The 21,536-nt window shown below is 47.2% G+C and overlaps 1 protein-coding gene across 1 annotated transcript in view; it reads left to right on the top strand.

The window, feature by feature from the left end:
- COG2 (component of oligomeric golgi complex 2) overlaps positions 1 to 21,536 on the top strand; it is a 326,732-nt gene that overhangs the window by 71,069 nt on the left and 234,127 nt on the right. Inside the window, exons 4-5 of the mRNA XM_085611476.1 lie at positions 550 to 630; positions 12,899 to 13,002. Coding sequence (XP_085467602.1) covers positions 550 to 630; positions 12,899 to 13,002 — 185 coding nt within the window. The remainder of the gene's footprint in view (positions 1 to 549; positions 631 to 12,898; positions 13,003 to 21,536) is intronic.

Here is a 21,536-nt window from a genome sequence, read left to right as displayed (position 1 = left end):
AACCCAGGACCAGTTTTGCCCTTGTTATGGGCTCATCAGCTGAGTGTAGCTTGGTTCCAGTGACAGAGTGTGCAAAGGATCTACGTCTGTGCATCTCTTCATGGTTACAGCCTCTCCAAAGGATAAAGGTCTACATTTTACCACCATATAAAACTCTAAATAAAAGTGTTAATGTCTGTCACCTTTCCGGTAAGGTGCAAGGCGAAGTATGCACTTTTATGCTCAGTTTATTTATGTTCGATCTGTTATTTATTGATATATTTACTTCTCCTTAATACCATTTTTTCTATATTTTAATATTTAGCAGATTGATTCATTTTTAAATGCTCAGTTTATGGATAAAATGAAATTGCTTTCTGTGGCGGATCCAGGACTATGTCTTTAGAGTGAATCCACTGTACATTAGACAAGAATAGTTAGGTGAATGCTCTTTTGAGTTGAGTGAGTCATTTGGATCTACTGGATGTACAGCATGTAGCAGTTGACATTTCTAAATTTCATTAAAGCGGTTTAATGCATTTTGTATTTATTTCATTTTCTTTTATTTAGAGCCTGAAATCATCCGTCAGTCAAGGCATTCGGGCAGTAGATGACCATCTGTCTAAACAAGATGATATTAGAAAAAAGAAGGTACTAGAAACCAAATGATTTAAAAATACATATTTTAATTGAACAGAGTTGGGGCTCTGTAAAAACGCAGTGCCTAATTGGTCTGATTTTTATCCTTCAGAACTTTCTCAATTTTGACAGTTATGGAAATAATATATATATATATTTTTTTTAACAACAAATTTTATTTGTCGAATACCACATATAGCGCAGATCACTGTACCCCAGCAACTTCTGCATACGAAATGTAGATCCGACTGACTTTGACAATTTTGAGGAGCAAAATGGGACAAATTGAAAGCAATACAAATGAAATATCAACAAAAAGGGAAAAAAATAACCCCACAAACCCACCCCCTATCTCACTAGCACCTACCCCAGAACAGCACCACAAAAATACCAGCATAGTCCACATAAGCATGATCTGTCATCGCCCAAGAGGCAGTGTCTTATGTCTACTAAATTAGGAGTGAAGCCGGGTCAAGAAATCTGGCCATTGAAACGGGTTCCAGCTCTAAGCCGCGATAATTCGCCCAACGCTTCCAAATTTTAAAATGTTTAAGCGGGCACCCCCCTGGCCACAAAGATGGGAATCTCTAAACCCATACAAAAATCCATGCCATTCTTCCACACGGACACCGAGGGCGCCCTCGGTGCCTTCCAGGCCCTTGCGGTATCCCTCTTGGCTAAGGTAAACCCAAGTAGCATAGGATGGCGTTTGTATATATTGCCCCCAATGTCGTCCATAACATGCAAAAGTACCAGCTTAAGTACAGCTTTGGCGAGCTGGGGAGGTCCCACCCCATTACTTCGAAGAGGCACGCCATAACCCCCCTCCAGAATCTCACTAAAGCAGAGCAGTGCCAAACAGTATGCAGTAGAGTACCTTCTTCATGTTCACAGCTAAGACATACCGGGGAAGCTACCAATCCCGCCCTCCAGAGCCTGACTCTGGTGAAATACACCTGATGGAGGTATTTAAACTGGATAAGGTGCCAGCTTACGGCTATGGCCGACACCCGTGGGGAGGCCAGAGCCTCCATCCAGTCCTCTTCCTCCAGTGGGCCCACGTCACCCTCCCAGGCCTCCTTTAGGCGTTGGTGCGTGGGGGAACTATGGATAACCAGGGACTGATAGATTTTGGAGATTTTGTGATCTTGGAGGTCACCCATAAATACTTTTGCCTCTATCGGGCTGAACTCAGCCAGGGACCCCAAGCCCTCTATGTTAGGGGAGATGGCGTGTCTGAACTACAGGTATCTGTAAAATTGGATTTTGGGCATCTGAAAGTCCTTCTGTAGATCCTGAAAGGATTTCAGGACCGGCCCCGTATTACGTCCCCAAGAGTAGAGATCCCAATACGGTCCCAGCCACGAAAGCCAGACAACGTAGCCAGTGTGGTAACCGCTCATTGTGCCAGAGGAGTCTCCCGGGTCAACTTGTTCCGCCATCCGATCTTCCGCAACGCCTGCTGCCAAATTTGGAATATGAGTTTCGTAGCAGGTGGCAATGAGTTACGTAGCGGGGCAGAGTAGAGTACAGTGTGTAATGTGTGATTCCCCCATACACTGCCCCTCAACAGCGTAAGCCGGGTCGGTCCTGTCCCCATACCATCACTCATTGAGGACCAGCAGATGTGAGGCCATGTAGTATGACATAATATCAGAGGTCGCCAGTCCCCCACAGTATGTGGACTGGAAACAGGTCCGCAGATCCACTCTCGCTACTCCGCCCACCCACAGAAACTGTCCCAGAGCCGCGTTGACCTATCGGAACCATCTGGGAGGAATCTGATATGGATGGTTCTGTAGGTGATAAAGTAGGCGCGGGAGAAATACCATCTTAAAGATGGCCGACCGGCCATAGATAGACAAGGACATATGAGACCAAGTTTTGAGATCTTCCTGCACGCAATCCCATACCGGGGCCAAATTCCTCTCCCAAGATGCGACCGGCGAGTCCTATAAGAACACTCCCAGATACTTCAGTCCCCAGAAACTACCCAAACAGACGAGGCCCAGCCCCCCCCCCCCGCTCCCCCCAAGAACCCAGAGGGTAGATTTGCGAGGGTTCATATACAGGCCTGAGGTCACCCCGAAAATCTGCATGATGCGAAGCAACCGCGGTACCGTCTTGTCTGTATCAGTGAGGAAAAAATAACACATCATCGGCGTTGAGGGCAATATTATCTGACAGTCCTGGCGCCCACTCAAGACCGGTTACTTTGGCATCTATCCGCACCCAGGACGCCATGGGTTCCATAGGTAACGCAAACAAGTAGGGAGACAGTGGGCAGCCCTGCCTGGTACCTCGTCCAATAGAAAACATGGAGGAGATGGAGCCCGCCACCCACACAAACGCAGTAAGGTCCGTATAGAGCAGAGTCCGGTATGACAGGAAACGGGGTCCAATAGTCAGCCTGCGGAGGAGCGCGAATAAATATACCCAGCTAAGGGAATCGAATGCCCTATCCATATCCTCAAGCAACAACGCTGCTCGTTCCCCCAGTCTCTGGACGGTCGCCACGGCAACATGCGCACGCCGAATATTATGGCAGGTCGCCCACTGGGGCATGAACCCGGCCTGATCGGGATGGACCAATGATGTAATATGGGAGCGGAGGCGGTTAGCCAGAGCCTTAGCCAGAATCTTGGCCTCCAAGTTCGGAAGGGAGATAGGGCGGTATGATGCGTGCTGATCTGGAGGTCTACCAGGCTTGTTGAACACCACCACTTCCGCATGTCTCCAATCGCGAGGCAGACGGCCCGTTCCCTGGCCTCCTCCACCACTCTGCAATTATGGGGCCCTAATTGTAAAAAATATTGTTTAAAAATTCACATGGGAAGCCATTCGGTCCCAGGGCCTTCCCGGGGTGCATGTCTCCCAATGCAGCACCCAATTCTTCCTCCGTGAGAGGGAGATCCAGCTCCGCACTCTCTTCGTTAGAGAGGGCCTTAGGCGGAAGGTCATCTAGGAAGCGACCTATCACATCTGCATGAAGACATTCCTTGCGGGCATAGAGGTCTTCGCAGCAAAGCTTTCGGCAATAGCGGAGGAGCCTGTGAGGGGAGACCCATCAGGGCCCACAACGCCGGGGCGGGCCTGGGGGTATAGCGACCCCTGACAGTCTATACAGCAGCTTACTGGACTTATCCCCCCACTGGTAGATCCTGCTGCGGGTTGCCAACCGTGCCTGGTGGGCTTCATCTAAGAGGAGGTGTGAGTAGGCTTGCTGTGTTAATAATAGTTGGCGACGGGCCTGCCTGCCCCCGCCATCCCTACTGCGAGTTTCCAATGTAAGTATTTTCACCTCTGCCTGAACTAGGGACTCCCTATGTAATCTGCGGGCTGCCGCGCAAAAGGAAACGTCTACACCACGGATCGTGGGCTTCATCGCCTCCCAAATTCATTCAGCTCCCTCTACTGAGCCCACGTTAAGTGTCTGCTATTGATCAATAGCACCTTCCATATGTTCTCTACAGTCCTCCCTCTGGTGGTTCCAGGCGGAAAGACTCCACCGTAAGGGCTTGCGTGCCCGCCCCCCCCCCCCCCCCCCACCCGCAAGGTAAGGGCCACTGGTGAGTGGTCCGACAGTCCGCGTGGAATAGTATCAGCCGCAGCCACTCTGCTATCCACCACCCGGGGGACAAAAATATAAGCAAGGCGAGAGTAGGAGTCATGCACTGCCGAAAGGTATGTGAAGCCCTGCGTCGTCCCGTGCAGCCGATGCCAGGGGTCTACCCAGTCCAAGCCCATTACCAGGGAGTGCAGCTTGGTAGACTGTCTGGCATCTGTAGAACCCTCGGGCCTCCAGCGGTCTCTGGCCAAGTCCAGCATGTTATTCCAATCCCCCCACCTCCCCCCCACAGCTGCCAGGCCATTCGGCACATCCGCCCACAAAGTCCTAATCTTCTCTACCATTCCACAGGAGGGAGGCGCGGGGCATAAACACATCCCAGTACTATAGGTTCATCCCCTATCGTCCCTTGCAGAAACAAATATCTACCCTGTGTATCCCCCATGTCTTGATATGTGTAGGGAACCCGGTGATGGACCAAAATCGCAACTCCCCGAGACCCCCTCACAAACCCGGAATGGAATACATGGATGTAGCCAAAACGTTGAAAGCATAGTGCCTTGGTCTCCATAAGGTGTGTTTCTTGTAGCATAAGAATGTCTGCGTGCGCTCGTTTTGCCTGTTTAAGTATAGGTCCTCGTTTGATCTGGTCTAGTGCCCCCCTGACTAGCCAACTAATTATCCGAAGGGTCCCAAGGGGGTCCCGCTGGTCACCAGATAATGCTGCCATGAGAGGACTCGATGCAAAACAGTGGTATAGATAAGAACATGTGATATGTATAAGGTGACTCTGAAGCAGTGCAGATCAGTGCGATCAAATAACAAAACCCCCCAAACAACCCCCCACCCTATACCTCAAGAACGATGAAGTACCTGTCACGGCGGGTGTGGCTGGCAGACCCCAACAGGAGGTCCCCCCCCCACCCGCCAATGGATCTCCAACAGCCCATTGTCTGCTGACCCTCTCCCTGTCAGCTAAGGTCCTACAGGGATACCGGCCCTCATCTGTGCTCCTCCGGTCGAGGCAAGCGTATCAAAGACCCATGGAACTTAAAGCACCCCCATTAGTGAGTCTGATGATGTAGGCTGTCGCTGGGCCGACACGGCTCGGGAGGATGTGCCACACGACTGGGACCGACGTCTGGACCTGGAGCGTCTGCTCCCCTTCCCCTTCTGTGCGGGCTGTTTCCACGCCGCCTCGCTCGACGAAGAAACTGATTCTCTCCGGGGCGGCGTGTGAGGGCGAAGCCGCACCATCTCATCCGTCCACTGAAAGACCTCTTCTGGCGAATCAAGGAAGTGAGTATGGGACCGGTATACCACTTGCAGCCCAGCCGCATACAACCGGGCATAGGGAAGCTTGAGATCTCGGAGACGGCTTTTGCTGCCATGAAGGACTGCCTTGTTGCTGAACCAGTTTAGTGTAGTCAGGAAATATCAGATTGTGGGCATTGTCAAATAGCAGTGATTCTTTGGCCCTAGCCTGTTTCAGGATAACGTCCCGGTCATGATAATTGAGCAGCTTCACAATAACAGGCTGCGGGCAGGCACCAGGCGGGGCTTCTGGATCAGAGCTCTGTGGGCGCACTCCACCACAAAACATTTGGACAGTGACTCCGGAGGAAGCCAACTCTCAAGCCACCAAGTAAGGAACCGCTCCATATCGCCATCCTCGCACCCCTTCCGGCAACCAGACAAAGCGAAGATTGTTGCGCCGGGCCCTCCCCTCTGCGTCCTCCACCCGGGATGCCAGTCCATGTTGGATCGTCTCCAGTGAGGCCACTCGCTTCTGCAAGGTGCCGACCACGTCCTCCATACCAGAGACCCTCGTCTCGATCTCCGTGATACGTGCCACTGCATTGCATAGGTCCTGGTGCAGCAGCATAACGTCGGAGCCAACCGCTCCAATCTTGGCTTCCAGGGCATCCCTCGACTGAGTGATGGCAGCCATGAGAGCAGAATTGTCAGGCATGTCTCCGGGTGTCCCCCCCCCCCCCCCACCCCCTGACACTACTGCAGAGGCCCCCGGTCCCGAGAATTTGTCCTTGTGCTCTGTCTGGCCGATCCTCTACCCGGTTTGTCACTTGTCATGGCGGATTCAGGATCACTCTGCGTCCCAGAGAACGTCGCACCTGCTTTCCGTGCAGCACAGCCCGGACACTGCGGGTCTCAGATCACAGACAGGGGATGGGAGAAGCGCACCCTCACAGTGACGACGACCCACCCCAATGCATGGTCCGTCGGGGGAGTCTGTCCCAACTGGCTGCAGGGCCGTCAAGGAGAGGAGAGGGCCCAGGGAATCCAGCACAAGCCGGGAAGCACCACTCACCGGGCTGTTCTGTGGTCCAACCCACCTCTCAAGCCGCTGCTCCCAGTCGGGAGATCGAGGGCCCCCCCCCCCCACAAGTCCCGCTCCAGCCCCTCAAAGGCCCCCACACAGTGCGCCAACATCTCTGCCACAGCCCCGGTGACCAAACAATTGCTCTGTGTTGAGCTTGCGCGGCCCGACTGGCCGCCGAAGCGAGCAAGCCACCCCACGGAAGATTAGGGAAGTAGAGGATCCCCAGCCGGCCGCCGGAGGCCCGAAGGCGCCACAGGAAGTGCTTGGCCCCAGGTCTGCCACCAGAGGCCCCGGGGGCTGTCACGCGGCCCAGCGGGCTGTCGACGCTGGCTCCCCACACAGCAAGAGAGAAAGGGCACCAGGAAGGTCCTCCACCAGGCCCCGGGAAGCGGGGAAGGCCGCTGTCGCCCACCAACACTATGGCCGCCACTCCTTCAATTTAGCCACACTCTCGGACGACACCCCCGCGGCCCGATATAGCCGCCGATCGTCGCGGCACTTCTCGTGGGGGGAGAGGGGGGAGGCGGGAGGATGTACTCAAATGACCAGGGAATAGGCTATCCAAGAGGCTACCACCTCTGATATCTCCCACAGGAGCGCTCCACGCCGCAGAGGGGAGGAGCACTTGTCGTGACCCCGGGGAGCCGCTACCACCGCCAAAGTCCGAAACCCATATAGCGACCACCAGTCCAATTGCGCGAGCCTCCAGCTCTCCTCCCCGTGGCCCGGTATGGCTGCCGATCAGTAGGACTCATCACACTGCAGTGAAATGAGGGGAGCAGCGACTGGTCTCCGATGGCCGTGGAGCAGGTCCGGGAGCCCCAGTTGTTTTGCAGATGGCCACCGGGGTCACCCCACCGTCGGCACAGCACGCAGGCTCTTTGTCCCACCGGGGCCCAGCACGATCCAGAACTCCGGCTTCCGCACTAGGCCGTCGGGCTCCATCGATAACGGGGCCGACCCCAGGCTGACATCGACGTCGCGCCGTTCAAGGCTGCTTTTCGAGCCGGGACTCGGCAGAAAGGTGCAGCGCCGGCCCACGCTCTTTTTGAGGCACAGTCTGGGTGCGAAAGTGGACTGGAGAGGCAGGTTTATTTGGGCTATTAATTCAGGCTGGACGGAGCTCTCCTAGCACACGTCCGCCATGATGGCTTGCTAGGCTACGCCCCTGAAATAATTTTTTTTAATTAAGGACTTTCTTTATCAGTAAATGTTTACTAACTGTAATAATAGTATTAGTGTACAACATTTTTTAAATGTCCTTACATCACAATTATGACACACTTGGGATAAAAACATTGAAAGTAAGAAGCAGAAGTTAAGCAACCTAACCTATATTAGAAGCTGTTTCACTCTATTTTCATGTTCCCCAAAATTATTGGGTTCAGACCTGTTAGATTTCATAAGTCCAAAAAGAAAACTGCAGCCATGTCAGTGAAGATAAATGCTGACAGATGTCTCTTGTCCCGCTCACTGACTTATGCTCATAGGAATAGGTTATGTTAGGAATCAGACAAACCTGTCTGAGATCTCTCATCTTCAGTTGGGTTTTCAGAGCCTCCTCTCAAATCGTGAAATCAGTTCACACACAGGTATTGGTATTTATTAATAAGATTATTCTTTGTTATGTAATGTTCTCCTACAAATTCTATAAATAAATACTATAATTAATAATTTGAATAAAATCGTTATTAAAATGAATGCCAAATACACACCAATCCTATTTCATAATACAACCCTACACAATTCGTCTAAAGGTCTACCTAAATTACTAACAGCTAACTACAACTTTTAATCTTGTATACAGGAAGAGGGTGGGCGCACACTGCCTCACATCTCAGCACTCAGTTTGCCCTGATGCGTCATACTAAACGCAGTGCACGATAACACTTCGGTGTCCGGCTTTAGTTTTTCACACTTGTTGGCGCAGCCAGTGCTGTGTATCTCTAGACACTTGTTTCAGGATAATTGTCCTTCTTCAGTAGAGAGCAACACATTCTTTTTGGGGGTGCTAGAAATGCTGCCCAAAGTCTCCTCAGGTCTCTGTACCACTCGCTGACCGCAGGTGCATCATTCAGAGCTCGTCCACTCATTCGCTCAAGGGAGCAGTTTTGAACAGGAGGAGGGTGGGCGCACACTGCCTCACATCTCAGCACTCAGTTTGCCGCGATGCATCTTGGTAAATGCAGTGCATGATACCACTAAATTCCTTGTCAGGCTTTAGTTTTTCAACCTTGTTGGTACAGCCAGTGCTGTGTATCTCTAGACACGTGTTTCAGGATAATTGTCCTTCAGTAGATAGCAACACAGTCCTTTTGGGGGTGCTGGAAATGCTGCCCAAAGTCTTCTCAGGTCTCCGTACCACTTGCTACACATTTTATATTTATATAGGTGTATGCTGAGTCACTTATAGCCCCCACATACCTTTATACCGTTAGGCCTGAAGTCTAAGAACTGCCTGTCAGTATACCTGTACAACTGGTGCGTCTGCCTAGCGGCTGCACCCAAATCATCAGTATCTTTTATCCCTGTTAAATTATGTGATGGTCCATGGAATGAGGTGGGGCTCTCTTGCATCGATTTGTACACTTGTTACACAGGTCACTTAAAACAACGCCCCAATTTTGGCTTGAGGAAGCTGACTGTGGTTGTGTATGTTCTGATTCTGTCTCCGTGGAACAACATATGGTCATTTATGCTGAAGTGCATGCCAGGTGGAAAATTCCTTCCTTGGCCTGTTATAAACAAGAAAAATATGTGGAAATTGAGCATATAAAACTTTGTAAGTCTGCATTGTTTTAGCAAGCTCTCCTCAGTACAGGCCTGTTTGCTAGTTATTCTCATACCTTCTAATGCACGAAACAGGATTATGTTACCATACATCAAGCCCTGTGTTGTATGAAACATTACCAAAACCGATCAAATGCATAGCACCCATCTCAGTATGTTGGCCAGTGACACAACTCCCTGAATGTATTTACAGTCTTTGTTCTTGAGAGAAAGTCTTTCTAATGACACTTCCTTGGTAATTTATTGCAACCAAAAATCCAGAGTTAATTTTGAGACCTACTAGGTATTTAAGGGGGTTCTAAAAATCCCACCCTTGTTTCTTTTCAGAAATTGAAGATATTCGCTTCTATCTTTCAGATACCTACCATTTGTTGTTGATTGAATGGGCCTTTAGCATGCACACACCAACCAATACTTGAAATGTTCTCTACCTGAGAGATTATATTAGTCACCAACTGTCATTTGTGTAACATGCTGTGGGCATTTGAACAGCTTTTTACTGTCCTAAAAGATTTCATTTAACACGTTTTTAGCTTAACAATTTGTTATTTTTAGATAGCTTCATTGATGACCTGACTCTACGTTTGTATGTATGTATGTATATATGTGTATATATATATATATATATATATATAATATATATTATTTTTTTTTACACTGAGTATTTCAGTTCTATAGTCACCAAGTGTTCCTTGTGAGCACAAACGTTTGCTTTTATTCTTCAGGATTTCTGAGAAAGCAGATGTTTCAGCAGCTCATGGTTTCTGATACGAATCGGTGTTTGCATCAATAAATAGGTGCACTGTTCCAATACTATCTTTGAGATGTGCCAAACGATTTTTATGGAGCCTGAGCTTAGAAGGAAAGTCATGTTTTTCTGCAATACCTAGGCACTAGATAGACTCGTGCTTAGATGGTCATGTGAAGGAGCCAGAGGCTTTATAGGTTGTTGAACAAGCAAATAATTTGTTTTGCGCACACTCTTTTCTGCATAGAGTTAGAGCATATGCAATGATATGGATCGCGAGCTCTAAATCACAATAATGTGTTCTCCATAAATGATCCCATGTTGCAGTCATTGAATCACCAACTTGGAGAACCTAAACAAAATTGGAATAATAATAGTGCTTTGTATACGTTGGCAAAAATTGAAGTCGTGTAAAAATACATAGCTGAAAGGTAGTTTTCTCAGATCTATTATCTCTATGAAGTTCGGCCATATAAGGGTGGAATTTGGTGCAAGGCATTCTCTTCTCAGAGTAGCATTGGTCCAAGAAAGGTTTTCAGGATATACATGACATTTGGTATAACTTAACAAGTTCACAGCTGCTGTGCAAAACCTTACATTCAGATCTCATTCCATATGTGGCTCATTCCACTATGCTTTGAGAAAACCAATCAAGACAATTGTATATTAGTTAGGATCTACCAGTGAATTCCTACAAGATTCCTCAGCCATGTGTCCCTTGGTTCAATCAGTAAACAGAGAAGATTTCAACATCTTTGCAGACTGGGCTAGCTAAATTCTCTAAGCTGATGCCCTGGCAAGAGCAAACTGTGCAATACGAAACAGATTGTGACTAGCTCAAAGTACAAGGTCACACATCCCCACTACCTACTTTGGTGAGTGGTAATATGTGAACTGGCCTTGGCAAGAGCATCTGTGTAGGGTTCAGTGATACTAGAGGACGTGTGCTTTTAGTGACCCTTCAACCCACTGTTTCTTACCTGAACTTGGTCTTTCTCATTATTATGCTCCTTGACTCGTAAATCTGTTTATAATCTGACCCATCTGTCAAGAAAGGGGTGTGATGATTAGGAATAGATACTCTGAATCACAGACAGCCATTTTGAACAGATTGGAGGCTCACCTCAAAAGCATTGGATCAGAGGACTATGCTAGAATCCTGTGTTTGACCTTGATTACTATCCTCTCAAGCAATATAGGTAACTATCTGAGACTCAGGAGCCTACAACTTCCAGGAGCATTTTCCTATTATAATGGTGCAGGTAATTTGGGAAAGCTGTATGGTAATTTTAAATGGATATAATGTAATTTCTAAACCTGCCATAAAGCTATATAAAAAGAGCAAGGTAAGGGTGTGCTCTTGTTAAATGTGGCAGAGCAGAAGCAATTGAGAGTTCAGACTGTTGCCTTTAAAACTACGCATGGTCATTTCAATCACATCGGATTGCAGGCCGTAAATTCTGTTCTGGTCTTTTTATAAAGTCCGCTCTTACTTTCCCATTTTTACCAGTTTGAATACCAAGTAAGGTGTGTGTCATTGGCGAGAACGTTCTTGAATTTCATTCCATTGTATATCTTGCTAAGACATACTTGGTCATTGTTGATGGTGTTTTTAATGCTAAATTCAGCGCGATAGAAGTGAGGATTAAGTATTGGCTACCTATGCTGCATGTTGGTGTTTCCTGAGCCCAGGTTTAACAAGAAGTCAAGCACACCAGGAGGTAAAACTTCTCCCATTATGTTGAGTGTGAGATATCTATGTGATTGGCTTAGGCCCATTTCTTTGATGGGCGAGACCTCCTCATTAGGTTGTCATCAAATTATTTTGTGAGATTTTCATTTGCGTTACCTGTGGGCCTCAAAGTGACCTCTTTGCAATGTATGTGTATTGGTGCGAGGAAGGTAAACCATGAGATGATCCACGGTGTAGTTGAATAGAATAAAGAAGTGAAATCTGAATATTTTAAGTAAAATAACTACCGTGATTTAAAGTGAATTAAAGTATGCAAACATCTGATGTGTGATAATGAGGTTCAAGTCTGGAAATGATGGAAACAAGTATGGAATATTCAAGAATTGAGGCTGTGGTAGTTGAAGTGGGTACTCCTGGGCTCTGGATGAAGACTAACCCCACTAGAATCCAGTCCGCTCTGGTTTGACCAGGAAGCTGAAAGAACACTCTGAGAGATGTTTAAGGCAAATAAGTATTGGAATGAGAAATGGAGATCAACAAATTTGCAAGTCACGCAAGCCACGCAAAAAATTGGGACAGGTGCGTGTTCTTTTCCAACAGGGAAAGTATTTCCCTAATACAAACCTCTTTTGCAGGAATGTATGTATGTATGTGTATATTCAGGGTAACAAACAACATGCAAACTCTTTGAATGGCCACAAGTTTATGGATTTTGGGTGTTGACTACACTTTGAGGCCTCCCTCCTTACACACACTCTTATCTGTTGATAACACTAAACTATTACTGCAGGTATTCTACCACACAGGCGGATTATCCGCAGTTTCATCTGTAGGCATACATATCTGCTGATATTGATTCTGTAAATCCTGATCTCTTCATTTACATCTGTAGATCCATATGTTGTGCTCCTCTGTTTGAATTGACATGTAAGAAGTTTGTGACTGAGGCTCTGAGACTCTTTGTAAATAAAACTTTAAAGTATTTGACCAATGCAGTATCAAATTTGCTATAATTACCCACCCACACATTAGATTCTGGGTATGAACTTTTCCTTTTTTCTGCCCTTGGGATTGGTAGGTAGGGGAAAAATACATCTTACTATGGATATTTATTGAAAATGTTCTTACTTTGTTTTACAGATGTGCGTTTTGAGACTTATTCAGGTCATTCGATCGGTTGAGAAGATTGAAACCATTTTAAACACTCAGAGTTCAAAGGAAACCTCCTCAGTTGAAGCAAACAGGTATAAGATGCTTTGTATCTAATGTTATAAATATTTTCCATCTTGGGGGGGGGTGCAGGTGCAGGGAAACTGAGCCAACCAAAGGAAACAGAAAACATTGCGTTTTAACTTGCATTTTGAGAGTAGGCTTGTGTAGAAGTAGGACAAACCTGTGATAAGTGCCTCGGCTTTGTGTTTGTTTCGGGGTAACTATGGGAAGAATAATATCATTGATGGGTTTGCCGTAATCCTACATTATAGCACCTACAATTACTTTCCTACCAATTGGTTCGATACATCAAAGATCCTTCAGTCCCATCCCTCTGGGTACGAATTGGCACATGAAACATATGTCTGTATACATTTTTAACAACCCTGGGATACCAAAGTAAATATTTCTAGAATGCATGTCCTGCATAAGCTTCACAACACTTCAGATGATGCAGTAGCAAGGTCCATCTTATGTTAGGCAAACTTCTATAGATTATCAGTGTATGCACTTTTATTGTCTTTGAGGTATCTTCCTAAGGGGCAAGTAGGTAGAAACTGAAAGGGTTATGCTTCGGAAACAGTAGCATAAACCACAATGGTGTATTTCCTGCTCACCACAAAACTGGATTCAAGCTAGCCTGGCTGCTGAAGGGTGATGCCCTGAAACCGGTAGCAGGATGCTTGTTTCTGGTCCAGGGAAGACCTAGCTTGGCAGTTCTGGCTGGACTGTTCCCATAAGGAACAGGGTCAAGACTGATTTGCATTTGGCTGAGTCCAAACTAGGGTGGTGAGCAAAAGAATGATGGATTAAAACCAGATCCTTGTGACTGAGGGTGAATGTTTGCATTGTCCAGCATTCCGTTCATCAATTGTTTCTTTTGCATATGTCGCGCTAAGTGGGAAGGGTATGCCCAGACGTGGGTCTCGTGCTCACTACACCACTGGATTCAAGGTAGCCTGGCTGATGAACGGTGATGCCCTGAAACCGGTCACAGGATGCTTGTTTCCGGTCCAGGGAAGACCTGGCTTGGCAGTTCGGGCTGGACTGTTCCCATAATGAACAGGGTCAAGACTGATTTGCATATGACTGGGTCCAAACTGGGGTGGTGTGGTGGGCAAAAGAATGATGGATTAAACCCAGATCCTTGTGACTGGGGATGAATTTTTACATTGTCCAGCAATTACTTCAATTGTTTCTTTTGCATCTGACTAGCTGCGCCATGGTGGATCTTTTCTGATCCAAGGCAACATTCGGACAACCATGTCATATGGTTCCTACAAATCAAGTAAGACTGTGTATTGGACATTTCAACCTTCAGAATATGGGGGCAGAGTCCACACATATCTTCAGAGTATGTTGGCCCAATTCCTAGGTAGCTCACAATGCTCCCTATGAACCCCCTAACCTTCCTGGGTGCCAGATGGTATCTGCAACCTCAGAACATGACCACTGTAATTTCCCAAGGAAAATGTGGAAACCGATCTACCCTTTCGTTGCTACTCAGGCGTTCTCAAGGGAGACACAAGAAGGATACAAAGTGGCTTTTCAAACATTTACTGAAACAATTGTATTGTGTAAAAAGTGTGAGCTGCAATTATTAGTAGAATGGAACAAAGTATTGTAATCAGCATTACAAGAATGATGAAAAAGATAAACCATACAACCATTTATAACATTTCAGTGTGATTATGATTATATTTATACCCCTACCTAATACTATTGCTAGCATTGATGTTGATGTACGCAATGATAAATGTGTGTATAAAAACAAAATCTTATCACTGTTGTCGAAATCACCCTATATGACATCTCCATCAACTCAGAGTCAGATATACATGGTTAGGCAGGCCCTGCGATCTAGCCCTGAGGCAACTGATTGTCAGATCACAGGTGGGGTGCCAAGTAACCAGCAGAACAAACACGTGAACAGGAAAAACCCAGATTAAACCCACAGATAGGCAGTGACACCACAATGGTCCGGGGAGATTGGCCCCAATAAAGTGCATATGGGCGAAGGGCAGGGCGTTCCCAAAACACCATAAAGTTAGATGCCATATGACGTTAGGAACAATCAGCCAATCAGGGCACAGCACACCCAGTGATCACGCACTCCCCATGCCCAACATCATGACATGCTATTCACTGGCCCTCGTGTCCATGCAAGATTGAGACCTACCTGCATTTGTTGTCAGGTGGGAGTAATTTATGACTCCATGGCTAGGCCCACATTCCTCTTCCTAAAAAGGATCTATAAATTGTTTTATGATGCTCCAAGAAATGTACATGATGGCGCTCAAATCAATTGTACTTTGAGACCGTCCTCCGACCAGCTTCTGTAACTTTCTCCCAGCCGCAGTGTTTAATTAAACCAACTGTTCCTGTTTTGCCAAACTCCTCTTGGCTGTGCTTTTCAAGGAAAATTCACATTTAAGCAACACTACCTTCACTTTCAAGAGCATAGTGTGTTTGAGCAACACTATCTACACTATCGAGAGCATAGTGTGAGTACCCTCTGCCAGATCACTTGGGACAAACCAACACCCCCATACCTGTGTATAATGTATCCAGAGGCTGATCTGGTGTTGAGCAGACTACCATCCTTTGCAGGATAAAAGTTAGCATCAGCAGGGCTGAATCTCAGTCACAGACACAGCGTTCCAGGATAATCTGCAGAAGTGCTTCTCTGCCTAATTTGGCTCAGAAGTGGTGTGTATATATTTAATAAAATCACTGTTCCAGTCGACACTGCGCCAATTCAGAAATGACCTCAAGATCTGACTCTTCGCATGACCCGAACGGAGCTGCACTCACCCCCATCCCAACACTTTGAGACCCTAAGGGGTGAGTAGTGCACTCTACAAACTCCTGATTGATTGATTGACAGTGTGAGAGGTGCAGCCCTGATGTAAATGTTTGTCTTGAGACTTGGAGCGGTCTCCAACTGGACAACCAAATGCAAAGGCATCGCGTTCAATGTTCCTTAGCCTTGTACAGAGTGTCCAAATGACTTGATAAAATGCTTACCAAGAAATGTGCTGCAAGCAGAATCATCTCCAAGTATGTTATCGTGTAAGTGCAAGGCATGTAAAAGTTACTGTTTTGAAAAAGATGTCCAGTTTAAACGTGTAACTAAAATGGAGACTTGTGCGCAGGCCTTGTTCAACCTTACAACACAGTACAGACACAACACTCATCAATGCCACATACAAGATTTACATCATCCTTGACAGAGGAGACACAACAGCACTCCTTCTTCTAGACTGCTCTGAAGCATTTGATATAATCTCACACCCCATCCTCATCAGACACCTGCACAAGATGGGAATCCAAGGATCCGCGTTCAGCTGGATATGCTCCTTAACGGCTAGAATACAAACTGTCAGCCTGGCACCTCACTCCTTGGAAGCCTGAAAACTCATTTAGAGAGGGCCTGAAGGTTCAATGCTCAGCCCCACCCTCTTCAACGTATATGCAATTGCTGGCGAATGTCTTCTGCTTACACATCATCAACATTCTCTCCTATGCTAACAACATGCTACACGTACTGTCCCTCTCCGACAAGATCCCCCAGCACAAGAAACAAGTTCACCACCTGCATTAACGAAGTTGCTAACTTGATGAAAGCCAACTGCTCGACACAGACAAAACTAGTGATCTTATGCAAGCTGGTAGCCACCTGAACTCAGACCCACACCCAGCAACCACGCCAGGCACCTCAAGAATCCTCATCATCCTCCACAGCCGAACATGACCGCACAATTTAAAGCTGTCACTGCATCCTGCTTCCACACCCTAATGATGCTGAGGAAGTCTTCAAATGGCTCCCAAACAAAACCAGAAAAATGTCACTCACACCCTAGTCACCAGCAAGTTGGACTATGAGAACATCCTCTACACTGGGATATTCAAGCAATTCACGATAAGAATACAAACCATCCAGAACTCTGCAACCAGACTCCTCCTCATCCTAATCCTCCTACACAGAACTTGGACCACACCGCACCTCGGTGAGCGCAACTTGTTCCTGATGCACAAACATGCTTATTTCAAACTCCTCAAAAACGCATTCGGGACACTACACAACATAGGCCAGATGAAGAATGCGAAAGTAGGGTTGCTGAAATCATTGTTTTTTTTTTTTTTTTTTTTTTTTTTTTGTACAAAACCTATTTTATTTGATTTAATATGCTCTACTGTGATTTATTATTTTTTTTTTTTTATTTATTTTTTTTAAAACCTTTATTTGTGCATAGTAAAAGAACAAATACGGGCCTACAACCATCAGGCCGGCCACGATACGGTTGAGCACAGAGACAAACAATACATCCCCTGTGCGTCAAGGTCAAGATTAGCAACGATTCAGAAGTCATACACTGGAGGGATCCTTGACACCGGGGGAAGGAGAAGTGAAGGTTAATTTTAAGGTTTTCAAAAAAACTTTTATCGAGAAAAAGGGTCAGTGAAGGATAGAAACAAGGAGATTCGAGTCCGCAAGTCGGCTTCATACACTGGAGAGCAGCAGCATCATTAAAACAGCCATAGAAAATCTCCTACAGTAAGGCGATGCAGTTAGATAACAGGATCATCACAGTAGTAAATACGCACCCCCTAAAAGCCGCCCCCACTCAATCCACCCCACACCCGGACCCCGAATCGAAACAAGTATAGCGCAGAGACATGAAAGAAAGAGGCCCATAGAACTAAAAAGAAACAGTAAATTACCCCCCCACCCTACACCAATGCGGAGGCTATGGCCTACCCCCCCCCAGCATAGTGCCTGTCGCCCAATGAACCCGAAATATAGACGAGAGAGAAAGTAGGAATAGAGTAAAGAAACTAAGAGAAGAAAGAAGAAAGGAGGCGAGGAGGAGCCCACGTATCCTCGGAGCGCCCGACACCACCGGCCAACCAAGCCGCCACACACTGAAACCCCACTACACCCAAAGGCGGTCGTGTGAAGATAGCATGTAACACCAAGGAAATGAAGGCAGACAGATCGCGACGAGTGCGCACAACATATGTAGACAATTCCAGTCCCGGTCCAGCCCGGCCGTGAAGCCATGATGATAGAAAGTAGTCTAGCCCTGGCCCGATCGCGGGCGTACGATTAGACCCGCCCCCTCGTGAATGCCCCGCATCCCGAACAGACAAAGACAATATGGCCACTTGGGAGAGGATGGAGAAGTAGAGTCACAAAATGGCCGCCGATCATCTATTGAGGTCCCCTTGTACACCATATAAAATCCAGACCTGGCTTGTAAAGTACATGAGTTCCACATAAAAGGAGCCGTAGGCCACCGTGAACGGTTCCTCGAGGTCGCCAGGTGTAGTTCAGCTGGAAACTCCTGCGGGCACGGTGAGGCAGGCAACAACAAAGCAGGCAGCAATGACCGGGGAAACAAAGTATCTGCCATTGAGCAGGAGAGCGATTGATCCTGAGCGCCGGGAAAGCAAAATGCAGACACCAGTGTAGCACCGTTATACCCAGTCGTTGCTTCCCCGCAGGAGGACCACAGCACTGGCAGACTCACGTCTTGTTGACCACAAACGGGGCGCTCACGGCCCGCAGCAGACAGTGTAGAGTCGAACCGCTCACTCAGCGTTTGCAAGCCGACACACAATTGCAGACGAAAGTCCCGCAGGGCAGCCAGAACGGAGCCGTATGTCAGCGGAAGCTGCGTCCCCACAACGGCAGCAATCCGGGACGGCACTGGGGAGCTGGAGTCTGGTAGAGGGAGGGCGAAGCGGGCAGCGGGCGAGACCGGAGCATCACCCCCCAGCAGCGAGCAGGCAATCAGCGCCATGTTTTACCGTTGAACGGTACCGTGGCCAGGGGGGGGGATCGTGACAAGGAGGCAATTCCCAACAGGTCTGCGCCGCAACAGGTGAAAGCCAGCAGTCGCTTCCCCTCCCTCGGGCTCTCTTTGCAGCCGACTAGACCATAGAAGAAGGGGGTCTGCAGCCTTCCACAGCGTGGTCCACAGAGCGGGGTAGGAGACCCGCCACACCGGGGCTTACCCTCTAGCTCCAGCCCGTCAGGTGCAGGGTACAGGAGGTGTCCGGGCGTCTCTCTCCCGGCTCTTCTGGCGACCGTACATGTCGTGAGGCGGGATCGGGACCTCGGGCTCAGATTTGCACCAGCGGGTCCGGTGACTGCGACGCTTCCAGGGGGCCGGCCGAGGCCACAGTAAAGCAAGGGTCCAGGGCTGGGAACAAAGGCACCAAGAACTCCGGCATCCGGGCGGGCTAAGACTTCGGGAAAGCGGCGGCGCAGTCAGCGCGTCGTCGCACGCGTTGCACCTCGAAAATCGACAAGGATAGGAATCAGGATGATAGTCCGAGGCCGCTGAAATCATTGTTAAGTAGCTAATTTACATTTTATTTCAAAAGGGTTATGTGAACCGCTGGCCATTGTATTTAAATATGCTCATTCTAATCAAGTTTGGTCTAAAACTAGGGTGATGGCGTACCCTCTATGGTTGAGGAGGTTTGTGGGACACAGACAGACTGAACCTAAGGCCAGAAGAGAAAGACTGGAGCTTGCAACCTTTCTAGTACACTTTAGATATATATGTATCGTGGCGCTTGAGATACTTGCTTCTCCCTGTCTCTAATTTTGCCACTCTCAAGTTAACGAGCCTTCAGTTTTTCTGATCGGTTTATTAGATCTGGTTGGGAAAAGCCTGTGATTTTAAAGGGTAACTGGTGCATTTGTGGCTCATGAATGGAGTCACTGTCTCACATGACTTGCAGTTGCCCTGTTTCTGATATGGAGCGCAGACTCCTTGTGAGAAATCGTGGTTTAATCAGGCAAACATAGTGATGTGCAGGGCTGAGGTACAATATTGTCTACATCGAAGCAACCTGTTACTAACAAGTGCCGGTGCTGAGCACCGGAAACCATGGACACACATTGAGCACTGCTATAGTCTTTCATTCCTAAAGTGATGTCCGATTTCTATCTTGGTTAAAGGTTTAATTTCCGGTCTATTTTTCCCCTGCCTCGTCTTTCCAGGGTGCAGGAGAGAGAGCTTTACAGATCAATGCAGAGACCTTCGTTTTCTTGTCTCTTGTTCAGAATTATTCATGACGGTGAAGCAGTTGATTATTGGCGTTTCTGGCATGTAAAGGTTGTAAATTATTTAAACAGACAATCCTGTGTTGAATTGTACTGCGTGTCAGGATATGTTGCGAGTTGGCACTGGAAAAACTATCAAAAGTTATCCAAGCCCAGTGTAGGATAGGAGATGCACTTGTTCTGGGCGATGAGCATATCAATTCCATATTCCTGGCGAGCTCCCCTCAGGGACGCTACACATTTTCACAAGCCAATAAATAAACGAGTTGTTTTGAGTCAAGTCTTTTTAGGGCTTGTCTATTTCATAACCTTCAAAACAAAGCACTGTTAAGATGATGAATCAGTTTTCGGGGCTACCTGTGTTTTTTCCTTTCTCCCCTGCAGTGATTTCTGGTGCATTTTGAAGTTTCATAGCCGTGTCGATTAGAAGCAGACAGGTAAATTAAACGCCTGCCAGGAACACTATATTGCAATGGATATACAATAAAATGATGCTTTAAAACAAAATCAAAGCTTCAGAGATTGCTCTATCGTGGGTTGCTTCGATTAAGATATTTCTGTCAAAACTCAGTGGATTTGGCAACAAATGGAGAAGGTCTTGACTAGGTGACTGCTTTATAGATACATTTGACGTAGTTTCCTGTATTGTCCGCAAGGTGGCGCTGCTCCCAAATATTTTCTTTGATCGTGGCAGATAAAGCGTATCAATGTTGCCGCAGAAGCGGATAATATTTTATTTTTTACAATTACGGACGTTGTAGAATATATCCTTACTAGAACTGAAAAACGTGACAAAAACCCGTCATAGTCTAAATGATTGGGGGTTTAAAATGCTCATGTTGGTGAAGTCATTCGCCATAGCTTTTTAAAAACAAGCATTTGCAATGCCATAGGTCTCGCATGTATGCGAGTTTGAGCTATTGACATTGCAAATAACAATGCATTTTATTTTTGTTTTCGTTATTAATCCATAAATGAAAGGCATTGTCATTTATAATGCCAATTGCTTAACCGTTAGGGCTCCCTCTCGCTTTAAACACCTCTTTTTCCGCAGTCATATATTTATCATATTCTCTAATCCACGTCCGGAGTGAGGGTCTGTTCGCTACTCCCCATTTCCTCGCTATCTCCCTCTTGACCAGTGTGTAGCCTAATGTCATGAACTGTTGTTTGATTTCTGTAAGGTCTATCGGCTCCCATATGGTCAAGAGTCCCAGCCGAGGTGTAAGGGTGTGTTCCTTCCCCAGGGCCTCTAGGATGTGTTCTGTGGCACCCTCCCATAGGCGCCTGACTTTCGGGCAGTCACATATTCTGTGGTAAAAAGTTGCGTCTTGTTGACAATCTCGAAGGCAGAGTGCATTTGTCCTACAGCCTTTCCTTGGCAGGGTTTTTCCTGTCAGGTAAGACCTATGTAGGATTTGTAGTTTGAGTCTATAGCGGAGTGTTATGGCTGCCTCCCGAGGAGACATCAATGCAGCCTGCCAT

The sequence above is a fragment of the Triturus cristatus genome, chromosome 6 (assembly GCF_964204655.1).
Source record: "Triturus cristatus chromosome 6, aTriCri1.1, whole genome shotgun sequence".
NCBI classification, from domain to species: domain Eukaryota; kingdom Metazoa; phylum Chordata; class Amphibia; order Caudata; family Salamandridae; genus Triturus; species Triturus cristatus.
This window is presented reverse-complemented; position numbering and strand designations above follow the sequence as displayed.